This window comes from Capsicum annuum, chromosome 5 (assembly GCF_002878395.1).
Source record: "Capsicum annuum cultivar UCD-10X-F1 chromosome 5, UCD10Xv1.1, whole genome shotgun sequence".
Classification (NCBI taxonomy): domain Eukaryota; kingdom Viridiplantae; phylum Streptophyta; class Magnoliopsida; order Solanales; family Solanaceae; genus Capsicum; species Capsicum annuum.
Window position 1 is genome coordinate 219213295 of NC_061115.1, and position 17612 is coordinate 219230906.

Sequence of the window (17612 nt, forward strand, 5' to 3'; positions counted from 1 at the left end):
TTTTTATTTTTAATTTCTTAAGCATATAAGCATTTTCACTTCATGGCATCTTTTATTAAGTGGTGTTGTATACGTTTTATTAATTCTAGTGCTTAATGTTGGGATTTCTCCTTTTATTTTGGCAGTGGTATATCTTGATGCTGATACGATTGTCGTTAAGAGCATTGATGATCTATTTAAATGTGGAAAATTTTGTGCAAATTTGAAACACTCCGAGAGACTAAATTCTGGAGTAATGGTGATTGAGCCATCAGAAGAGGTTTTTAAAGATATGATGAGCAAGGTGACCACTTTGCCTTCTTACACTGGAGGTATGATATTTCTGTTAACTGTTAAATTCTTGTCACGATTAAAATCTTCCTGTATTAGCGATGATTGTTGAGAATGTCTCTTTCTCCTGAAACATTCTTTTCCTGCTGACAGGTGATCAAGGTTTTCTGAACTCCTACTATGTTGGGTTTGCTAATGCGCGTGTTTATGAGCCAAATCAGTCTTCAGATGTCCTAAATTCTAGAAAGGTCCCTGAAATGGAGAGACTTTCTACTCTTTACAATGCAGATGTTGGCCTTTACATGCTTGCTAACAAGGTTCGTCTTTTGAGTCCTTTCCGCCTGTTGTGTGCTTTTGTGTGTGTGGTTTCTAACTTCTATTTTATTATTGTTGGGATTTTCTTGTAGGGAATGGGGTTGGGTGTGTTGTGTGCTTTTTCTTTTCGATTAAATTGTTGAGGGAATAATTATTCGGATCTGGGAAGCAATGACTTTTAGCACTATTCTTGTAGTTGCTTGTTCTTTGATTTCAGTATCATCTTTGTTTTTTTGTGTTTCAGTTATCGCATTATTTCGTTGTCGTTACTGTTCTTTCTTCTGTACGTTGTGTACTGGTCTCCATTTCACATTATTTTGTTGTTTTACTACTCTCATTTCTGTATTCCCTTTTTCAAACTGTTTGGAAATGCTTTATTTAAGCAGAAGGTCTATCGGAAACAACCTCTCTATCACTACGAGGTATGGGTAAGGTGTGCACGCTCTACCCTCCCCAAATCCCACATGTGGGGTTACACCGACTATGTTGTTGATGTTGGAAGCAACAACTTGAAATGGATTTTTTGTGTTTGCACGGGAAAATTTTCGTGAAGAGACTACATTATGATGTACCAATCATGCTTCGTTTTTGGAAGCAACCACACTTCTTTTGCTTAATTTCCTGCCTACTAAGTATCAACAATTTTGCTATCTTAATGATACATACTACTATATTCAATACAATGAAGAACTATGCCAAGAAATTGTATGGCCTGGAGTGGAGAAAGTTGAACAGTAGCCATTTAGTGAAATGTTTCGTGACAAACACACGGTGTAATAGAAGTCAGTAAAAAGAACGATTTGAATGGCAGTAACTGGTTCATGAGAAAGTAAATTTGAAAATTTCATCTTTGATAGAGAAGGTGACGTATAGAGTACATATATGTAGAACAGAAATGTCGTAGCCGCAAGAGCTTGATTTTCTTTAAATCCATTTTAATTTGTCCGTCCTTTCTCTGACTTATTTTTGCTTTAATATATTTGTAGTGGATGGTAGATGAGAAAGAACTCCGAGTAATTCATTATACACTGGGACCACTTAAACCATGGGATTGGTGGACTTCTTGGCTGTTAAAACCTGTTGACGTTTGGCAGGTATTTTTCTTCTGTACTCCAATCACTACCCACAGTCATTTTATATTCCATATTGTTGTCGTCATCTTCTTCCTCCACATATTATTCCTATATTTTACTTCCCATCTAACATGGTCCATGGCTGTGTCTCCCTTACCCAACATAAATCCCATTTTGTGCATTTTGCTGCTTCCATCTTGGAGCTGACTTCGCAAGCTCGTTGTTAGTATGCAAGAGAGGATTTTGTTTAAGCATCTCTGACAATCTTATGACCTTATGTTGGCTCATCTGCAGAATGTTAGGGTACGTCTTCAAGAATCTCTACCTGGAACTGGAGGGGGCAAAAATCCTAGAGATGAACTTCTTGTCAAATTTCTGTTTCTGCTTCCATTGCTTTTGGTGACATTTTTTTACTATCGGTTGTGTTTACAGGTCAGCAGTTTAGAAACGATTTCATCACTGTAATAGTTGGCAGCATTTTAAGTATCTTTCGTATTGAAAATATATTGCTGTCTGCAGACACGATCGTTAGTTGACCACATTAGACATCTATACTACAAGATCAGATCTGGAGGCGTCCTAGCTTATTCCTCTGTTCCTTCGTCCACCATTCTTTCAGATCAGCAGGTATCTCTGCTCCTTCCCGTCGATTTTGGAACTCTAATTTCCTTAGTTTTCTGTTCTTTCCTTTCACTAATCTATAGTTTTGCGTCTGGTGTCTCCGGCTAGTAGTATTAGTATTATTTTTCGGTATTTTATTATTTTACTACTACCTCTGTCCCATTTTATGTGTCGCCATTTGACCGGGCACAGAGTTTAAGAAATAAGTGATGACTTTGTTTAGTTTACAAAATTGCCCCTCGTAAAGTTATTTTAATGTTTACTTTTTAGTTGTCTTTTCGTAATAAGTGGGACCCACTAAGGATAAGATGGGAATCATGCCATTAAATAGTGTTACCAAATAAGGAAAGGTGACATTCTTTTTTGGACGGACCAAAAAGGAAATGGCGACACATAAAATGGGATGGAGGGAGTATTTTATAATTTTATTAGTTTTCTACTACTACGTATTGTCTCGTATGTCTCTACTTTCTTACTGTCCTGCTATTGCTTTTGTCTTCATAAATGTTGTGTCTTTGCTTTCTTTGAGCTGAGGATCTTTCGGAAACAACGTCTCTACCTGACAAGGTAGAGGTAAGGTCTGTACCCCAGACCCCACCTGTGGGACTATACTATGTTTCTTGTTGTTGTTGTTTCACTAATCTGTATGAGATCGCAAATAATAAATCGCCTCTCACGTCTTGCAGAATGGCTTTCAGTTATATTTCAAGCACGACATCTTTTGCATGCAAAGTTGTTACTCCTATTTCTAATGCTTTTCGATGCATGATAAGCTTATATTGCTTGTTCTTAAATTATATCAAAATGAAAAAAGTCTACAAATTGTATGCAGCTGAAGGTGCCTGCTTTTCTGGGTGGGATATCGGTATGCGTCTGTTTTGCTGCTGTTCTGGTGTCTCTTGGGCTTTCACTTGTAATTATCCCCCGCCAAGTAATGCCGTGGACTGGTCTCCTCTTGATGTACGAGTGGACGTTTACACTTTTCTTCCTTCAGTTTGGAAGTTATTTGCACTTAGTTTATCAATGGGGAAAGGCTGTGGCAAATCGAGCTGGACAATTTCGGGCTGATTCTGCGTCTTTGGACCATGAATCTGGAAAAGGTTCGTTGACGTAAGATTAGCAGTTCTCCTTTTACTAAATTTGAGGTACGGTTTTTCATTGGCGTTTGTTGCCTTGTAGGTCATCAGCGGCAGCAATCATGCTGCGAAATTGCTGCATGCAACTACGGGTTAGGGATGGCATTTCTCGCAATTTTAGCCCCTGCATTGCCTAGCATTTTCGGTATCACTGCTTTGTTTTTGAGGTACTTCTGGTTTAACTTTTTCTACATTTCAAGCAGTTCACTGTGATTCACATATCCTCCAAATTCAATAGTGTTGTGTGTGTGTGTATTAATGGCTGCTTCCGAATGATACAATGCTATTTAGCGTTCACACACCTTGGGTCATGGTTTCGTCAACAAATTTGATTCTTTTCACCGGTGTTAAAGCCCTCAAAGCATTTCGACTCTGAAACACTACGTCATTTGTAAACCATTCTCTACAACCGTAAAGGCTTCACACTGATGGCCTTCTAGTGCATTCTTAACTTCTTAACCATGTCGCTCGGATCCTCCAAAATGCCACTGCATCCATATCTGACACACCTGTGAAAGTTTTGGAGGATCCGAGCAACGTAGCTGCTTACTAGATATGTTCTCTCTTCGTTGCTAACACCATATGTGTTTCAAGTCACCCGGCGGCGCTGGAAAATCTGAACTTTTATGTTCTGTTTTCTGGTTTATGTAAACTGATTAATAGTCGAATAACTCTCGTATATATTTCCCGCCCACAGGTTAGGTTTGATGGTCGTTGGAGGCCTTGTTTTAGCATCGTTCATGACATATGCTGCGGAGCATCTGTCGATAAGATCATTTACGAGGGGTTATGAAGATAAAGATGCACACCAGAGTAGGAGTATATGTTTCTTATGCTGAATGCTGATCTATATTGCTCGACTCACCAAAAATACTGTCGCACCTGGATCGGATCCTCGAAATTGCACTAGTTTTGGAGGATCCGACACACACTCGTCAACTAATCCAAGCTTTTTTGCTTGCATTTGTTGTTCATTTTGACACTATTGTGTAGAATATGTGTAGTTTTTTTTTTTCTGGATTTCACACTTGCTTATGTTAGAAAGATTTGAGGTGTAATTCTTTGTAAAGTGCATGTATATGATTGTTAAACTCTTAACCAATGTGAAAATATCTGTTGCTCTATTCATGTTGTCAAACATTATTGATGATTTCGCTATGCTGTTATCGGTCCTAAGCCGGGGGTCTATCGGAAACAGCCTCTCTACTTCTTCGGAGGTAGTGGTATGGTCTGCGTACACTCTACCCTTCCCAGATCCCACTATGTGGGAATACACTGGGTATGTTGTTGTTGTTGTTGTTGAAGCATTATTGATGATTTACTTCAAGTAAAAATTGGACTATGTACGTCCAAGGGTGTGATCTAGCGGTCAATGAAGCGTTTGAAAATCATAGGAGATCAAGGTCCAAATACTAGAAGAGACAAATGATGTCGGTGATTTCTTTTCATCTGTCTAAGTCTTGGCATGCGGAGTTACTAGATACTCGTGCTGACGTGAGGTAGCAAGTGTCCGGTGAAATAGTTGAGGTGCGCACAAAACTAGCTTGCTCACCACCATTGTATAGAAAAATTGGAAGGCGACGTTGTGTATAATAGATTTCAGCACGATTTAACCTATTTGTGTTCTCTACTCATAGCAAAAGTTTAGTGCACTCTGCCATGGCGATATATTTGCGACTAGCTTTTATCTCGAGAACGTATAATGGAATCGTAGACCAACAAACTTCCAATTTGAGTATACATAATGAAATCGTAGACAATCAAGTGAAATTTAATTTATGAAATAAATTGATCTGTTAAATACATTATGATAGCATTTAGAATTTAGCATGAATGCTATTTTGCAAATCCTTGATAGGGTAAAAGGCTAGTTCGGTGCACTAAGATCCTGCTATGCAAGTCAAACGGAGAGGGGGCAGGGTCCCACTTGGGCCATTTTGCAAGTCGCCACAAAAAGCTATCACTAAAAGTATATTTTTCAGGTTTTTTAAGTTTTGGTAACAACAAAGTCGCCACAAAAAGCTGTCACTAAAAATATATTTTCCAAAATTTGTACTCCCCCGTCCCATTTTATGTGTCGCCATTTGATCGGGCACGGAGTTTAAGAAATAAAGGAAGACTTGGTTATGTTTACCAAATTGTTCTTTTATCAAAAAATGTACTACTATCATTTTTTTAATTAAGTGGGACCAACAAGGATAAAAGTGGAATCGTGTCTTTAAATAGTTACCAAATAAGGAAAGATAACATTCTTTTTGGGACGGACTAAAAAGGAAATGATGACACATAAAATGGTACGGAGGGAGAATAAGTTTTAGTGACAACAAAGTCGTCATAAAAAGCTGTTACTAAAAGTATATATTTTTTCAAAATTTTAAGTTTTAGTGACAACAAAGTTGCCTCAAAAAGTTGTCACTGAAAGTACATTTTTCAAAATTTTAGTAAGTTTTAGTGACAACAAAGTCGCTATATTTAGCAAACTAAACTTTTTTGTGATTTGGACTATGACCGGCTTAAATGGAGCGATATGACCAGTAAGAATTCATACAATCGATCTCAACTTACTTGAAATCAATCTTTAATGCAGGACATCTTGAAGCTTGCTCATTTTGGATCCGCGGAGTGGTTTATGGGGTGCGAGGGGAAAATGATGAACGGGGGTGGTGGGGACACCATACTACTACATTGCCCCGGAGGTGTTGTATACACCACCACGCACATAACAAAAGCTTTAGTGCACCAGAACATATGTGAAAAGTTTTGGTATATACACACACAGAACAAGAAGTCAACATTCCTTATATATGCTTGAGGAATTGAACAGACTCGGCTGGTCAGTTGAACATCCTTCGCCGAAAAATAATGTTGTATATATATGTTAAACATCACACTTTATACATATATATTACACTGAGTATGTTATTGTGACATTGATACGGTAGAATGACAAGTACTTCTTCATCATGTGTACATGACGTGACATTCCCACTGTCAAATGTTATGACGGAATAGCAAGTACTTCTTCATCGTTAACTAAAAGTTTCAATGCAACTCCTGACAATAAAATCAGTTACTAGAAAGCGTTCTACCTCCAAAATGAAACTTCCTGACACGAATACTAACACCAAATGGGAACCCGAGGAAAAAAAAGTTCTCGTTTTCACTTCTATGTCAATCTTTGATCGTAAAAACTTATCCACACCGAATGTTTAGACCAAATCATATCAATACTAATTTACCATGGTTAACCAATAAACACCCGGTGTGTGTAAACATCAAATGCCAGAACTGTTCTCAAATGCATTTGAAAGTCCCTGGATACGAAAAAATCCTTGAATGGACTATATGTGGCGCGATTCAAATTAGTCGATCTCCAATGTGGATATACCGAACACCAAATGTAAGAACTGTTCTCAAATGCATTTAACTGGCCTTGAATATGGAAAAATCCTTGATAGAGAACACTTCGAATGGACTGTACATGGCGCGATTTAAATTAGTCAATCTCCAATGTTGATATACCAAACACCAAATGCAATGACTGTTCTCAAATGCATTTGACAGGCTTTGGATATGAAAAAAATCCTTGAGGTGAAACACTTTGAATGGACTATACATGGCGCGATTCAGATTAGTCAATCTCCAATGTTGATATACCAAACACCAAATGCAAGAACTGTTCTCAAATGCATTTGACAGGCCCTGAATATGGAAAAATCTTTGATAGAGAACACTTCAAATGGACTATGTGTGGCGTGATTCAGATTAGCTGATCTCCAATGTGGTTATACCGAACACCGAACGAGAAACCAAAAGAGAGAGAGAGATAAAGGTCATTACCATGTGTTATGGATTAGTTGCACAAAAAGATGGTGAATAGCTTACAATTTGATTTAAAAAGAAGGATTTGAACCAAAAAACAAAAAGAAAAAAAAGACCAAAGTATGGTTTTCCATCATTTTCTCATACTTTTTATACATCCATCATGGTTAAAATGATCATCAAGTTCTGGTAATTCACCTATCCACTTCATAAGCAAAGACTTCTGTGGCTACTTCTGCAGTTGGCTCTCATACTTTTGGGATTACGAAAGGACTGCAGTTTAACGGTAACTTCACGCGCTTCAACAGTTCTTGTTTAATCCCCTTGTCGTGAAGCCACTTCTTCTCATGCTTTGGAATTAAAAAAGGACTGCAATAAACATCAATTTCAAGCGTTAACAGTTCTTGCTTGATCCCCGCGTCAAGCTGGTTCTCATACTTTGGCATTAAGAAAGGACTGCAGTAAACACGTAGTTTCAAGCATTAAATACTCTTGTTTAGATACGCGAATAAGTTGACAAACAGACACACATTTATGTATTTCACGAGGCACGTCAACAGTAGCCAAGTAGACTAAAAACACTTTTCTTGTGTGCGTCTGTGATAACAGTATCCTGCTTCATGTTTCATTACGACCTTATTTACTATTCTTTATCTTGAGCCGAGGGTCTATCGAAAACAGCCTCTCTACTTCTTCGGAGGTAGCGGTATGGGCTGCATACATTTTACCCTCCCCAGATCCGACTTTGTGGGAATACACTGGGTTTGTTGTTGTTGTTGTTGTCTGTGATAACAGTAGTTTCCATGTCGACTTTGCAAGCATAACTACCCCATCGGGTACCTGTTGCCTCCCACCAGCATAGGTACCAAGTAACTTTGTGTCTTTGCCCACCACATAAACACGTAGTTTCAAGCATTAAATACTCTTGTTTAGATACGCGAATAAGTTGACAAACAGACGCACATATATGTATTTCAGGAGGCACGCCAACAGTAGACAAGTAGGCTAAAAACACTTTTTTTCTGTGTGTCTGTGATAACAGTAGCGTCCATGTCGACTTTGCAAGCAAACTATCCCATCGGGTACCTGTTGCCTCCCACCAGCATAGGTACCAATTAACTTTGCCCACCACATACTTTCTTTTATCTCTGTTGGGCTTCGGAACCTAGCTTCTCATGATGTTCACCCACTCAATTGACCGCTACGCCACACCTCGAGTCAAAAACGGGTGTGGAAAATCTAGATGTCATCATGCCCTCGGGTAGTCCACTAACTAACATCTTAAACTTAGCTTAGAAAACTAAAGATGCCTCCAACATAAGAACGCTTATCTAAAGCTGAAAGATAGCGTCTCTACTACCAGAGGACTTCTAATTACCGGGATCGGATATCATCAACGTCAAAATCAAGCATCTTCACTTATTTTAGTGCTATGAAGCAACATCGATGAAAAATCTAAGCTCCTAGAAAGTCTAGAATGCATCCAACAAATTGATAGCAATGCGTCTCCCAACTATCACATGAAAATGTAAGAGTTGATTTTTCCGGATATTACCACTAGATAGACAGCTTTAAGAAGTTGACATAGTTGGATGTTAATATTAAGGAGAGTTCACTCTTTGTTAAAATTTATAAGGCAAAGTTTATCATCGAACTTCATTCTCCGAGGGAGACCTACTAGAAAGTTAGCATTCACGACATTAATATTGGATCCTTAAAAGTGCAATATTTTTGGAGGACCCGAAGCCCACCGGACAACATTTTTAAAGAGTCCGAGCAACATAGGTTCAACGTATAACTTTTCTCCAATTCCGTGATTACAACAGAACCAAAGAGCTATACCATTTCACATCTATTGAAAAGCAAATGTTTCTTTACCTTCATCCCAGTGGGAGATCCCGGTTTAGCGGTAGTTGTACTTCCGAAGCTGAATTTGGGCTTCTTATCAGCAGGTTTTAATATTTGAAAGGAGCACATTAATGTTTCATCTACGCTCATCATAGCACCAGCATTGTCAAACTCTCCACAATAATTCGGTGCAGAAAATACAGTTACAAGTTGCCGATTAGCAAAAAACTCATACCCATCCTCCACAACCTGTAAGAACTTTAAAGCATTAGGAAATTTAATCAAAGAATGAAAGCAAGGAACCTTCCATACAAATTGTCGAATTTCACTTAATCAGACGGAAAACAGAAGCAGAACAACTGAATATACTTTTGAATTTCGTGATTGACCTTTACTATATATGTGTGTGTTTCTGTGTGTATCCGGTCTAACCTATGCACACCTCAACTAATTCCATGGGATACCCGCTGCCTCCCACCAGCACAGATACCGGGTAACTCTATCCAACCATAGACCATATATCAGCTAAAAAATCACGGATCAACTGATTATAAGCATATGTACACCTAAATACTGAAGGAAAATTACAGCAGTGGGTTAAACCTGATGAGCACGGCAAATAAGATCCAGATCATGCTTCCCAAGAAATTCCGTCACCTTGTCTGCACCAAAGGTGTATGAAACTCCCCGGTCATTCATTCCCCATCCTTCAACATCTTTACTAGGATCAGACCAAAGCAAATCACACAGCAATCCAGCATCTGGCACATCAGTTGGGCGTTGGAGACTTCTAATTTGGTCTAAATGGTTCAAATCAGGAGAGAGGCCTCCATGCATACATAGAATCTTTTCATCTATTAAGGCAGCGACCGGCAGACAATTGAAGCACTCTGTGAAGATTTTCCATAATCTAACATTGAATCTTCTCTTACATTCATCATAAAATCCATATATGCGGTTTATGGAAGCACATTCATGATTTCCCCGAAGCAAGAAAAAGTTTTCTGGATATTTGATCTTGTATGCAAGTAGAAGACATATAGTCTCTAGGCTCTGCTTGCCACGATCAACATAATCACCTAAAAATAAATAGTTTGATTGAGGAGGCAATCCACCATACTCAAATAGCCGCAGAAGATCAGAATATTGGCCATGAATGTCACCTAAAAGTCAACAGGATAAACCGTCAAACAGACATTGAAACACCAAGTTTTATGCATATTCCAAGACATGCTTTCCCTAATCAGAAGATTGACTTAAGCAATTGTCAGCAAAGAATTAACATTTCTGCTAAGAACGAATAAGATATAATAAGCAACACATTCATCTTTGTTACCCGTGTTAGTAACTATAGTACTAGTATCATTTCAAAATGTTGTATCGTTTGTGGTATTACTTGGTGAATCTTGTCTAGGGTACTATTGGGCGTGGTAATTTCTATTGTATCTTGTCCCTTTACTATTCCTTGTCTAGATTGTCTTATCTTGAGCCGGGGGTTATATGTTGTTGTTGTTGAATTCATAAAATAAGCTCCTGAAATGCGAGCTTTGCATATGAAGTAATACATTCTGACTCTTCAATCTAAATGCTAGCATCCATTTTTTTGTTAAGATGAAGTTTTGGGAAAAAGACTGAACTAACTGCTTCCTAATCCGCGAAACTATAACGGGTACTTACGGATGTCTGAAATTTTGAGGTTCATTCCACATGAAAATTGGCACATAATTACCATACAGATCATCAGTAGTCATCAGATAAGAGGGGCTACGTCGTCTGCTACATGTATCTCTAACATTTACCGAATAGTTGCCAAGGGTTTTGTTCTGTACATGTCAATAATGTCATATCAATAGAACTAGCCCATTCTTGGAAATAGTCGTCTACCTCATCATGTTTTTGCAATAAATCCACAATAACCAAATTGGACTTGGCCAAAAATAAAATCTTAAGATTCTAAACACAGCTCAGAAAAAAAAAAGCATCAATAAACTGCATATGAACAGATCACAGAATTCACTCTTTTATGGTTATTTTTTGAGTATTACTTTTGTAGTTTCTTGTCGTTTGAGTTAGGTTAATATTTGTTGTTATTTTTTGTACTTCAATTATCATATCATCTTGTTATGACTACTGCTCAGGATGATTTCTCAGGTCGTCTATAGTATTTTGCCATTACTTCTTCATTTCCGCTATTTCTTTCTCTATACTGCTTTGGAACTTTTTTCTATTTTTTTCCTTGAGCCGAGGATCTACCAGAAATAGTGGGGGACGATCTGCGTCTACTTTACCCTCCCCAGACCCCACTTCCCCACTTTATGGGACTACACTGGGTATGTTGTTGTTGTACTCTTTTATGGTTTTTTACAACCTATGACAAACGCAGTAAGAGGCACCATAAATCCTAGGAGCTAGATCTAATAAGTTGGCGCAGAAACCACACGCTAAAAATTCAAAGTGCCTCCATAATAATCTTAAAAGTACATCAAAGACTAGTGAAAAGTTGAACATCCTCGTCTGCATTAACTTGCGCCTTGCAAACCTGATAATTTTACCTGAATTGGTCTAAAAGAGCCTAGAACTGAGAAAAAAGGTGTAGGTGGACTAAGTTGTCTCGTGAGCTACCATCTATGCTTAAGAGCTCCATATATTTTTGCCAAAATCAAACTCGCTCACGTAGCTTCAAGACTGGACTTCGACTTCGAATGACCTAGCTCAATAACCTTAAGAGTGAGACTTACATATATGAAAGTCCGTGTTTAGATGTGTGAGTTTAAGCCTTAAGGTACATGCATCTCCACTATGCATAACGATTTTGTAGGTTGAGATCAGGTAAATGAAACTAAAGCGAACCCAGACTTCCTGTTTGAGCTCGCTTGCGGTTTGGCATTGCAAGCTGCATTGAATGCTAGTGACGCTAGGTCTACTTGCAGGAGTCCCAACTAAACTCAATTGCTTACATCCCTACTCCAAGGTAACCTTATAAATAATCGTATAAGGTGGAGTTAACCAGTATCTGCGCTGGTGTGAGGTTAACGTACCCAGTGAAATTAGTCGAGGTTCAATCAAGTTGGCCCGACACCACAGTTATCAAAAAAAAAAAAAAAGATGCGGAATGGTAAGCACAACAAATAAAGCCTTCATTGAAGATCATGAGTCTCAAAATATTAATGACAACATTATCTGTTCAACTAATGGCATAACCTACAGCTATAAAGCAGTAAACTAAAAAGAAAGAGGTGTACAAAATACCACACTAATTGCGGAAACTGACTTCAGGACACATTAAATATCAAGAAGATAGTTGAATTATGAGTCGATTGACTCCAGCTAGGTATAACGAAACCAAGAAATGTTAGCAGCCGCAGGAAATTCATGTGGATAAACATCATACGAGCTCATCAGAGTAGGGAAAACTACAGGCTTATGAGGCACGTTGAAGAGAGTGAGAAGAAAACTAGATTTCTCAGGACTTGGAAGATATGAATACGTTGAATAATATATAACCATGATGATTCCATTTCTACATCATATACTTATAAAAGCAATCAGTGACAAATATATAAATCAAAATGATACAAGGTATTGACTACAGAATACTTCACGTCCAAATAAATTAGGGCCAGTCATTCGAATGAATTCATTCCAATGACAAATAGTTTCTCTTTATGACAAATAGCTCTCTAAATCCCACACTGGTTCAACACGTGCATATAACGACTCTTGTCAAACAGTAGACTTAATGTAAGTGTAACACAACACAAGGAAACAAGATAATGCGACAAACACCTATCCAATGGCACCAGGACATCATCAGCCCAACAAAAGCCAGGTGAATCATTGAAACGATACAAAACATCGCAATACAACTACAATCTTCTTCTGTTAATGGAAAAGACAAATTTTCTACATCAATTAGAAACCAAGAGATTCTAAAAGCATGAACATCACAAAGGAAGCTAACTCTGAACAATACATTAGTAACTGATAGGTTTATCAGTCCAATGCATAGTAAGAGCTAAATCGATCAACAAGCATACACTACGAACAAATTTTTCTTCATGATTATAGACTACATGCGAAGTTATATTAATGACTTGACCTACTCATATTAAACCAAAGTAACATAAATTTGTGTTGTGAATTTTTCAACAACAACAATAACTACGCCTCATTCCCAAATAAGTTGGGGTTGACTATATAAATCCCCACTTCTTCATTTAAGCTCAGTTCATATCGTTCGTGAATTTTTCAACAGCAACAACAACTATGCTCCAATCCCAAACAAGTTGGGGTCGGCTATATGAATCCACACTTCTTCATTTAAGCTCAATTCATATCATTCATGATTTTTTCAATATACACTAAATATTTAGTGAAAAAAATACATGAACCATATAAGAATATCAGCATCACATACCGAGAAACACAAAAATAACCAATCTTAGCAACTAATACAAAAAAAAACATCATCCAAAAAAGTCAAATTTACAGCAAACAAACAAAATAAAACCCCAAAAACAGCTGAACTAATTACTGATTAATCAAGAATTAAGTACTATTAAAACAAAACTTTTACCACAAATCTTGATTGGTACTTCAAGTTCCACAAATCTCCACTCAATGCATATCAGTCCCAAATATGTTGGGGTCGATATATGAACCCCCACTTCTTCATTTAAGCTCAATTTATATCATTTGTAAATTTTTCAACAACAACTACACCTCAGACCCAAACAAGTTGTGGGGTCAGTCGGCTATTTAAATCCACACTTATTCAATTAAGCTCAATTCATATCATTCATAAACATTTCAAAATACACTAAATATTTAATCAAAAAAACCTATAGGTAACGTATAAAAATTATCAGTATCACATATCAAGAAACACAAAAATAACCAATCTTAGCAACTAATACAAAAACCCCATCATCTAAAGAAGTCAACTTTACAACACACAACCAAAATAAAACCCCAAAACAGCTAAAAAACAAGAACTCTTACTTATTAATCAAGAATCAAGAACTATTAAAATCAAAACTTTTACTGCAAATCTTGATTGGCGCTTCAAGTCTAACAAATTCGGTTGTCTCAAGAAAATGTCTTTAGAAATCAAACACAACTGCTTAATCTCAGACTCCGTTAACACAACTTGCTTCCCTGGTTTACCCTTTACTTCAAGAAGCCTAGTTATAATATCATCTAACACATCTTGGTCCGTTTTTTCTAATTTAATCAATATTCATTTGACTCGTCCTACTCGTATTAAACATATGTTAGGTTCAAAGTTATTTTATGAATGTTCATTTGGCTCGACCTACTCGTATAAAACCGATGTCACATAGATTTACTTCATGAATTCTTCAACAACAACAATGCTTCAGTGCCAAACAAGTTGGTGTCGGCTATATGAATTCCCACTTCTTCATTTTCTTGTAACTTTGTCCACCAACGCTAGGATTCTTCATTTAAGCTCAATTCATATCATTAATGAATTTTTCAAAATACACTAAACATACAGAGAAAAAGCTACATGTACCATATAAGAAAATATCATCATCACACATCAAGAAACACAAAAATAACCAATCTTAGCTACTAATCAAAAAACCCATCATCTAAAAAGTCAACTTTACAATAAACATATAAAATAACCCCCCCCCCCCCCCCCCCACCCCAAAAAAAGCTGAACTAATTACTAACTAATCAAGAACTATTAAAAATCAAAACTTTTACCACAAATCTTGATTGGTGCTTCACGTTCCAACAAATTAGGTTGTCTCGAGAAAATCTCTGTAGATACCAAACACAACTGCTTAATCTCATCCTCTTTCAATACCACTTGTTCCCCTGGTTAACTCTTTACTTCAAGAAGCCTGGTGATAATATCATCTAACACATTTTGGTCAATAATTTTCAATTTTACGTATATTCATTTGGCTCGACCAACTCAAATTAAACCTATGTAATATAGGTTTGCTTCGAAGTTATTTTATGCATATTCATTTGGCTCGTCCTACTCTTATGTAAACCTATGCAACGTAGGTTTGCTTCGTGAATTTTTTCAACAACAATAACTATGCCTCAGTCCTAAACAAGTTAGGTCAGCTATATGAATATTGAATCCAAACTTCTTCATTTAAGCTCAATTCATAACATTCGTGAATTTTTCAACAACAACAACTACTACGCCTCAGTCCCAAACAAGTCGGGTCAGCTATATTAATCCACACTTCTTCATTTAAGCTCAATCCATATCATTCATAAATTCTTCAAACTACAACAACAACAACAAACCTAGTGTATTCCCACCAAGTGGGGTCTGGGGAGGGTAAAATGTACGCAGTCCATACCGCTACCTCCGAAGAAGTAAAGAGGTTGTTTCCGATACACCCCCGACTCAAGATAAAGAATAGCAAACACGTTCGTAATGAAACATGAAACAGAATGGATGGCCATAACAGAAATAAAACATAAACACCCACATAGTAATACCATACACTCACAAACCAAAAACACCCACCACACCCAAACTCTCCTAACTAGTTGCTCCTACCTGTGGACACAGTCCTAGGATTACTAACCTGAATACACCAAAGCTCTCTTAACTACTTGCTATGACTCACCCACACAGACTAGCCTTCTACCCTAATCTGCAACCTCCACACCATCCTATCTAGGGTCATGTCCTCACTAAGCTGTAACTGCTCCAAACTACACTAAATATAAATATATATACTGAAAAAGACATATACTAGATAAAAATATCAGCATCACATATCAAGAAAACACAAAAATAACCAATCTTAGCAACTAATACAAAAACCCCATCGTCTAATAGAGTCAACTTTACAATAAACAAACAAAATAACCAGCTAATCAAAATCAAGAACTATTAAAAATCAAAACTTTTTACCACAAATCTTGATTGGTGCTTCAAGTTCCAACAAATTAGGTTGTCTCAAGAAAATCTCTTTAGATACCAAACACAACTGCTTAATCTCAGCCTCTGTTAACACCACTTGCTTCCCTGGTTTACCCTTTACTTCAAGAAGCCTACTTATAATATCATCTAACAAATTTTGGTCCATTTTTTTTTTTCAATTTTTTTTTTTTACTCAAAATTATTTTTGGGGTTTTAGACTTTGGTATAAGAAGATTGATTCTTGATTTTGCTAATTTTTTTTCTATATATGGGTGGTTGATATTTGGAGAGTCGTATAAGGGGTTGTCGTTTTATGTTTTATAAGTGTGTCGTTTTGATGAGAATCTTGAAATATTCATTGTTCTTTTAGTCAATAGCCAATCAACATGATGTAAAGATTATATTAAACCCCTCAAAATTGAAAAATTCTTGTCATAAGAAGATTGGGGTGGGGGGAGTAAGGGGTGGGAGTGGGGGGAGTGGGGTAGGGTGGGGGGGGGGGGGGGGGTATGATGGATTGTGAAGATTTTTTTTTAATTTTTTTTTTGAGTATGATTTAATTATTAGGTATTTGAAACTCGATAGTTCTACTAATTTAGTTTCGTATTAAAATTCATTAAGAAGTAACGATCTTCTTGTCGAAATATTATCTAGTTTTGGGGTTTGAATTTGAAATTTTTCAATAAGTGTAAAAAAATGTCGACTGGCGTAACATATTATCTGATGATAGTTTACGTTAAGTTTAATCAAAGAGAGAAAGTTTCTTATTGTCATACTGAGTATGATTTAATTATTAGGTATTTTAAACTCGATAGTTTTACTAATTTAGTTTTGGGGTTTGAATTTGAGATTTTTCGTTAAGTGTAATAAAGATCTCGATGTTGTAACATATTAGATGGTGATAGTTTACGTTACGTTTATTCAAAGAGAGAAAGTTCTTTATTGTCATACTGAGTATGACTTAATTATTAAGTATTTTAAACTCGATAGTTTTACTAATTTAGTTTCGGATTAAATAGGCTCATTAAGGAGTAACGATGTCCTTGCCGAGAGATTTTCTAGTTTTGGGGTTTGAATTTGAGATTTTTCGATAAGTGTAAAAAGATCTCGACTGTCGTAATATATTATCGGTAATAGTTTACGTTACGTTTAATCAAAGAGAGAAAGTTCTTTATTGTCATACTGAGTATGACTTAATTCTTAGGTATTTTAAACTTGATAGTTTTACTAATTTAGTTTCGTATTAAATGGCTTGTTAAGGAGTAACGATCTCCTTGTCGAGATGTTTTCTAGTTTTGGGGTTTAAATTTGAGATTTTTCGATAAGTGTAAAAAGATCTCGACTGTCGTAATATATTATCGGTGATAGTTTACGTTATGTTTAATCGAAGAGAGAAAGTTCTTTACTGTCGTACCGAGTAATCTTCTGTAATTTGCTTCCTGATTTAGTAAAACATGTCGCAAGAAATCGAACTCATGATTTATGTTCATACTGAGTTAAGGACGTCTTAATCATTCAGACATGAAAGTAAAAGTTTTGTGCGAGTGAAACAAATTTGATACGCTCTTTATTTCACTTATTGAGTGCGTGAATTCAAATAATGGA

At 36.7% G+C, this 17612-nt stretch overlaps 2 protein-coding genes across 3 annotated transcripts; one reads left to right on the forward strand and one right to left on the reverse strand.

The window, feature by feature from the left end:
- Positions 1 to 125: 125 nt before the first annotated feature.
- LOC107871356 (inositol phosphorylceramide glucuronosyltransferase 1) lies at positions 126 to 4539 on the forward strand (the record flags this gene model as incomplete). Its single annotated transcript, XM_047412830.1, is given in 8 exon segments — positions 126 to 311; positions 424 to 587; positions 1572 to 1679; positions 1953 to 2090; positions 2178 to 2285; positions 3112 to 3379; positions 3459 to 3582; positions 4113 to 4539. Coding segments are annotated over 8 exon segments (1238 nt in total), but the record flags the coding sequence as incomplete, so codon positions are not given.
- Positions 4540 to 7242: 2703 nt separating this feature from the next.
- LOC107871357 (serine/threonine-protein phosphatase PP1) lies at positions 7243 to 16585 on the reverse strand. 2 transcript variants are annotated; one of them, XM_016718270.2, is made up of 4 exons: positions 15999 to 16585; positions 9689 to 10248; positions 9116 to 9334; positions 7243 to 7606 (listed from the first exon to the last, which is right to left on the reverse strand). In XM_016718270.2, the coding sequence occupies exons 1-4, from the start codon at positions 16171 to 16173 to the stop codon at positions 7583 to 7585; spliced, it is 978 nt and encodes a 325-aa protein (XP_016573756.1). In that variant the 5' UTR covers positions 16174 to 16585; the 3' UTR covers positions 7243 to 7582. The 2 variants fall into 2 exon arrangements, with proteins under 2 accessions (XP_016573756.1, XP_016573757.1); XM_016718271.2 differs by having other exon boundaries at positions 7243 to 7693; positions 15999 to 16414.
- Positions 16586 to 17612: the final 1027 nt, after the last annotated feature.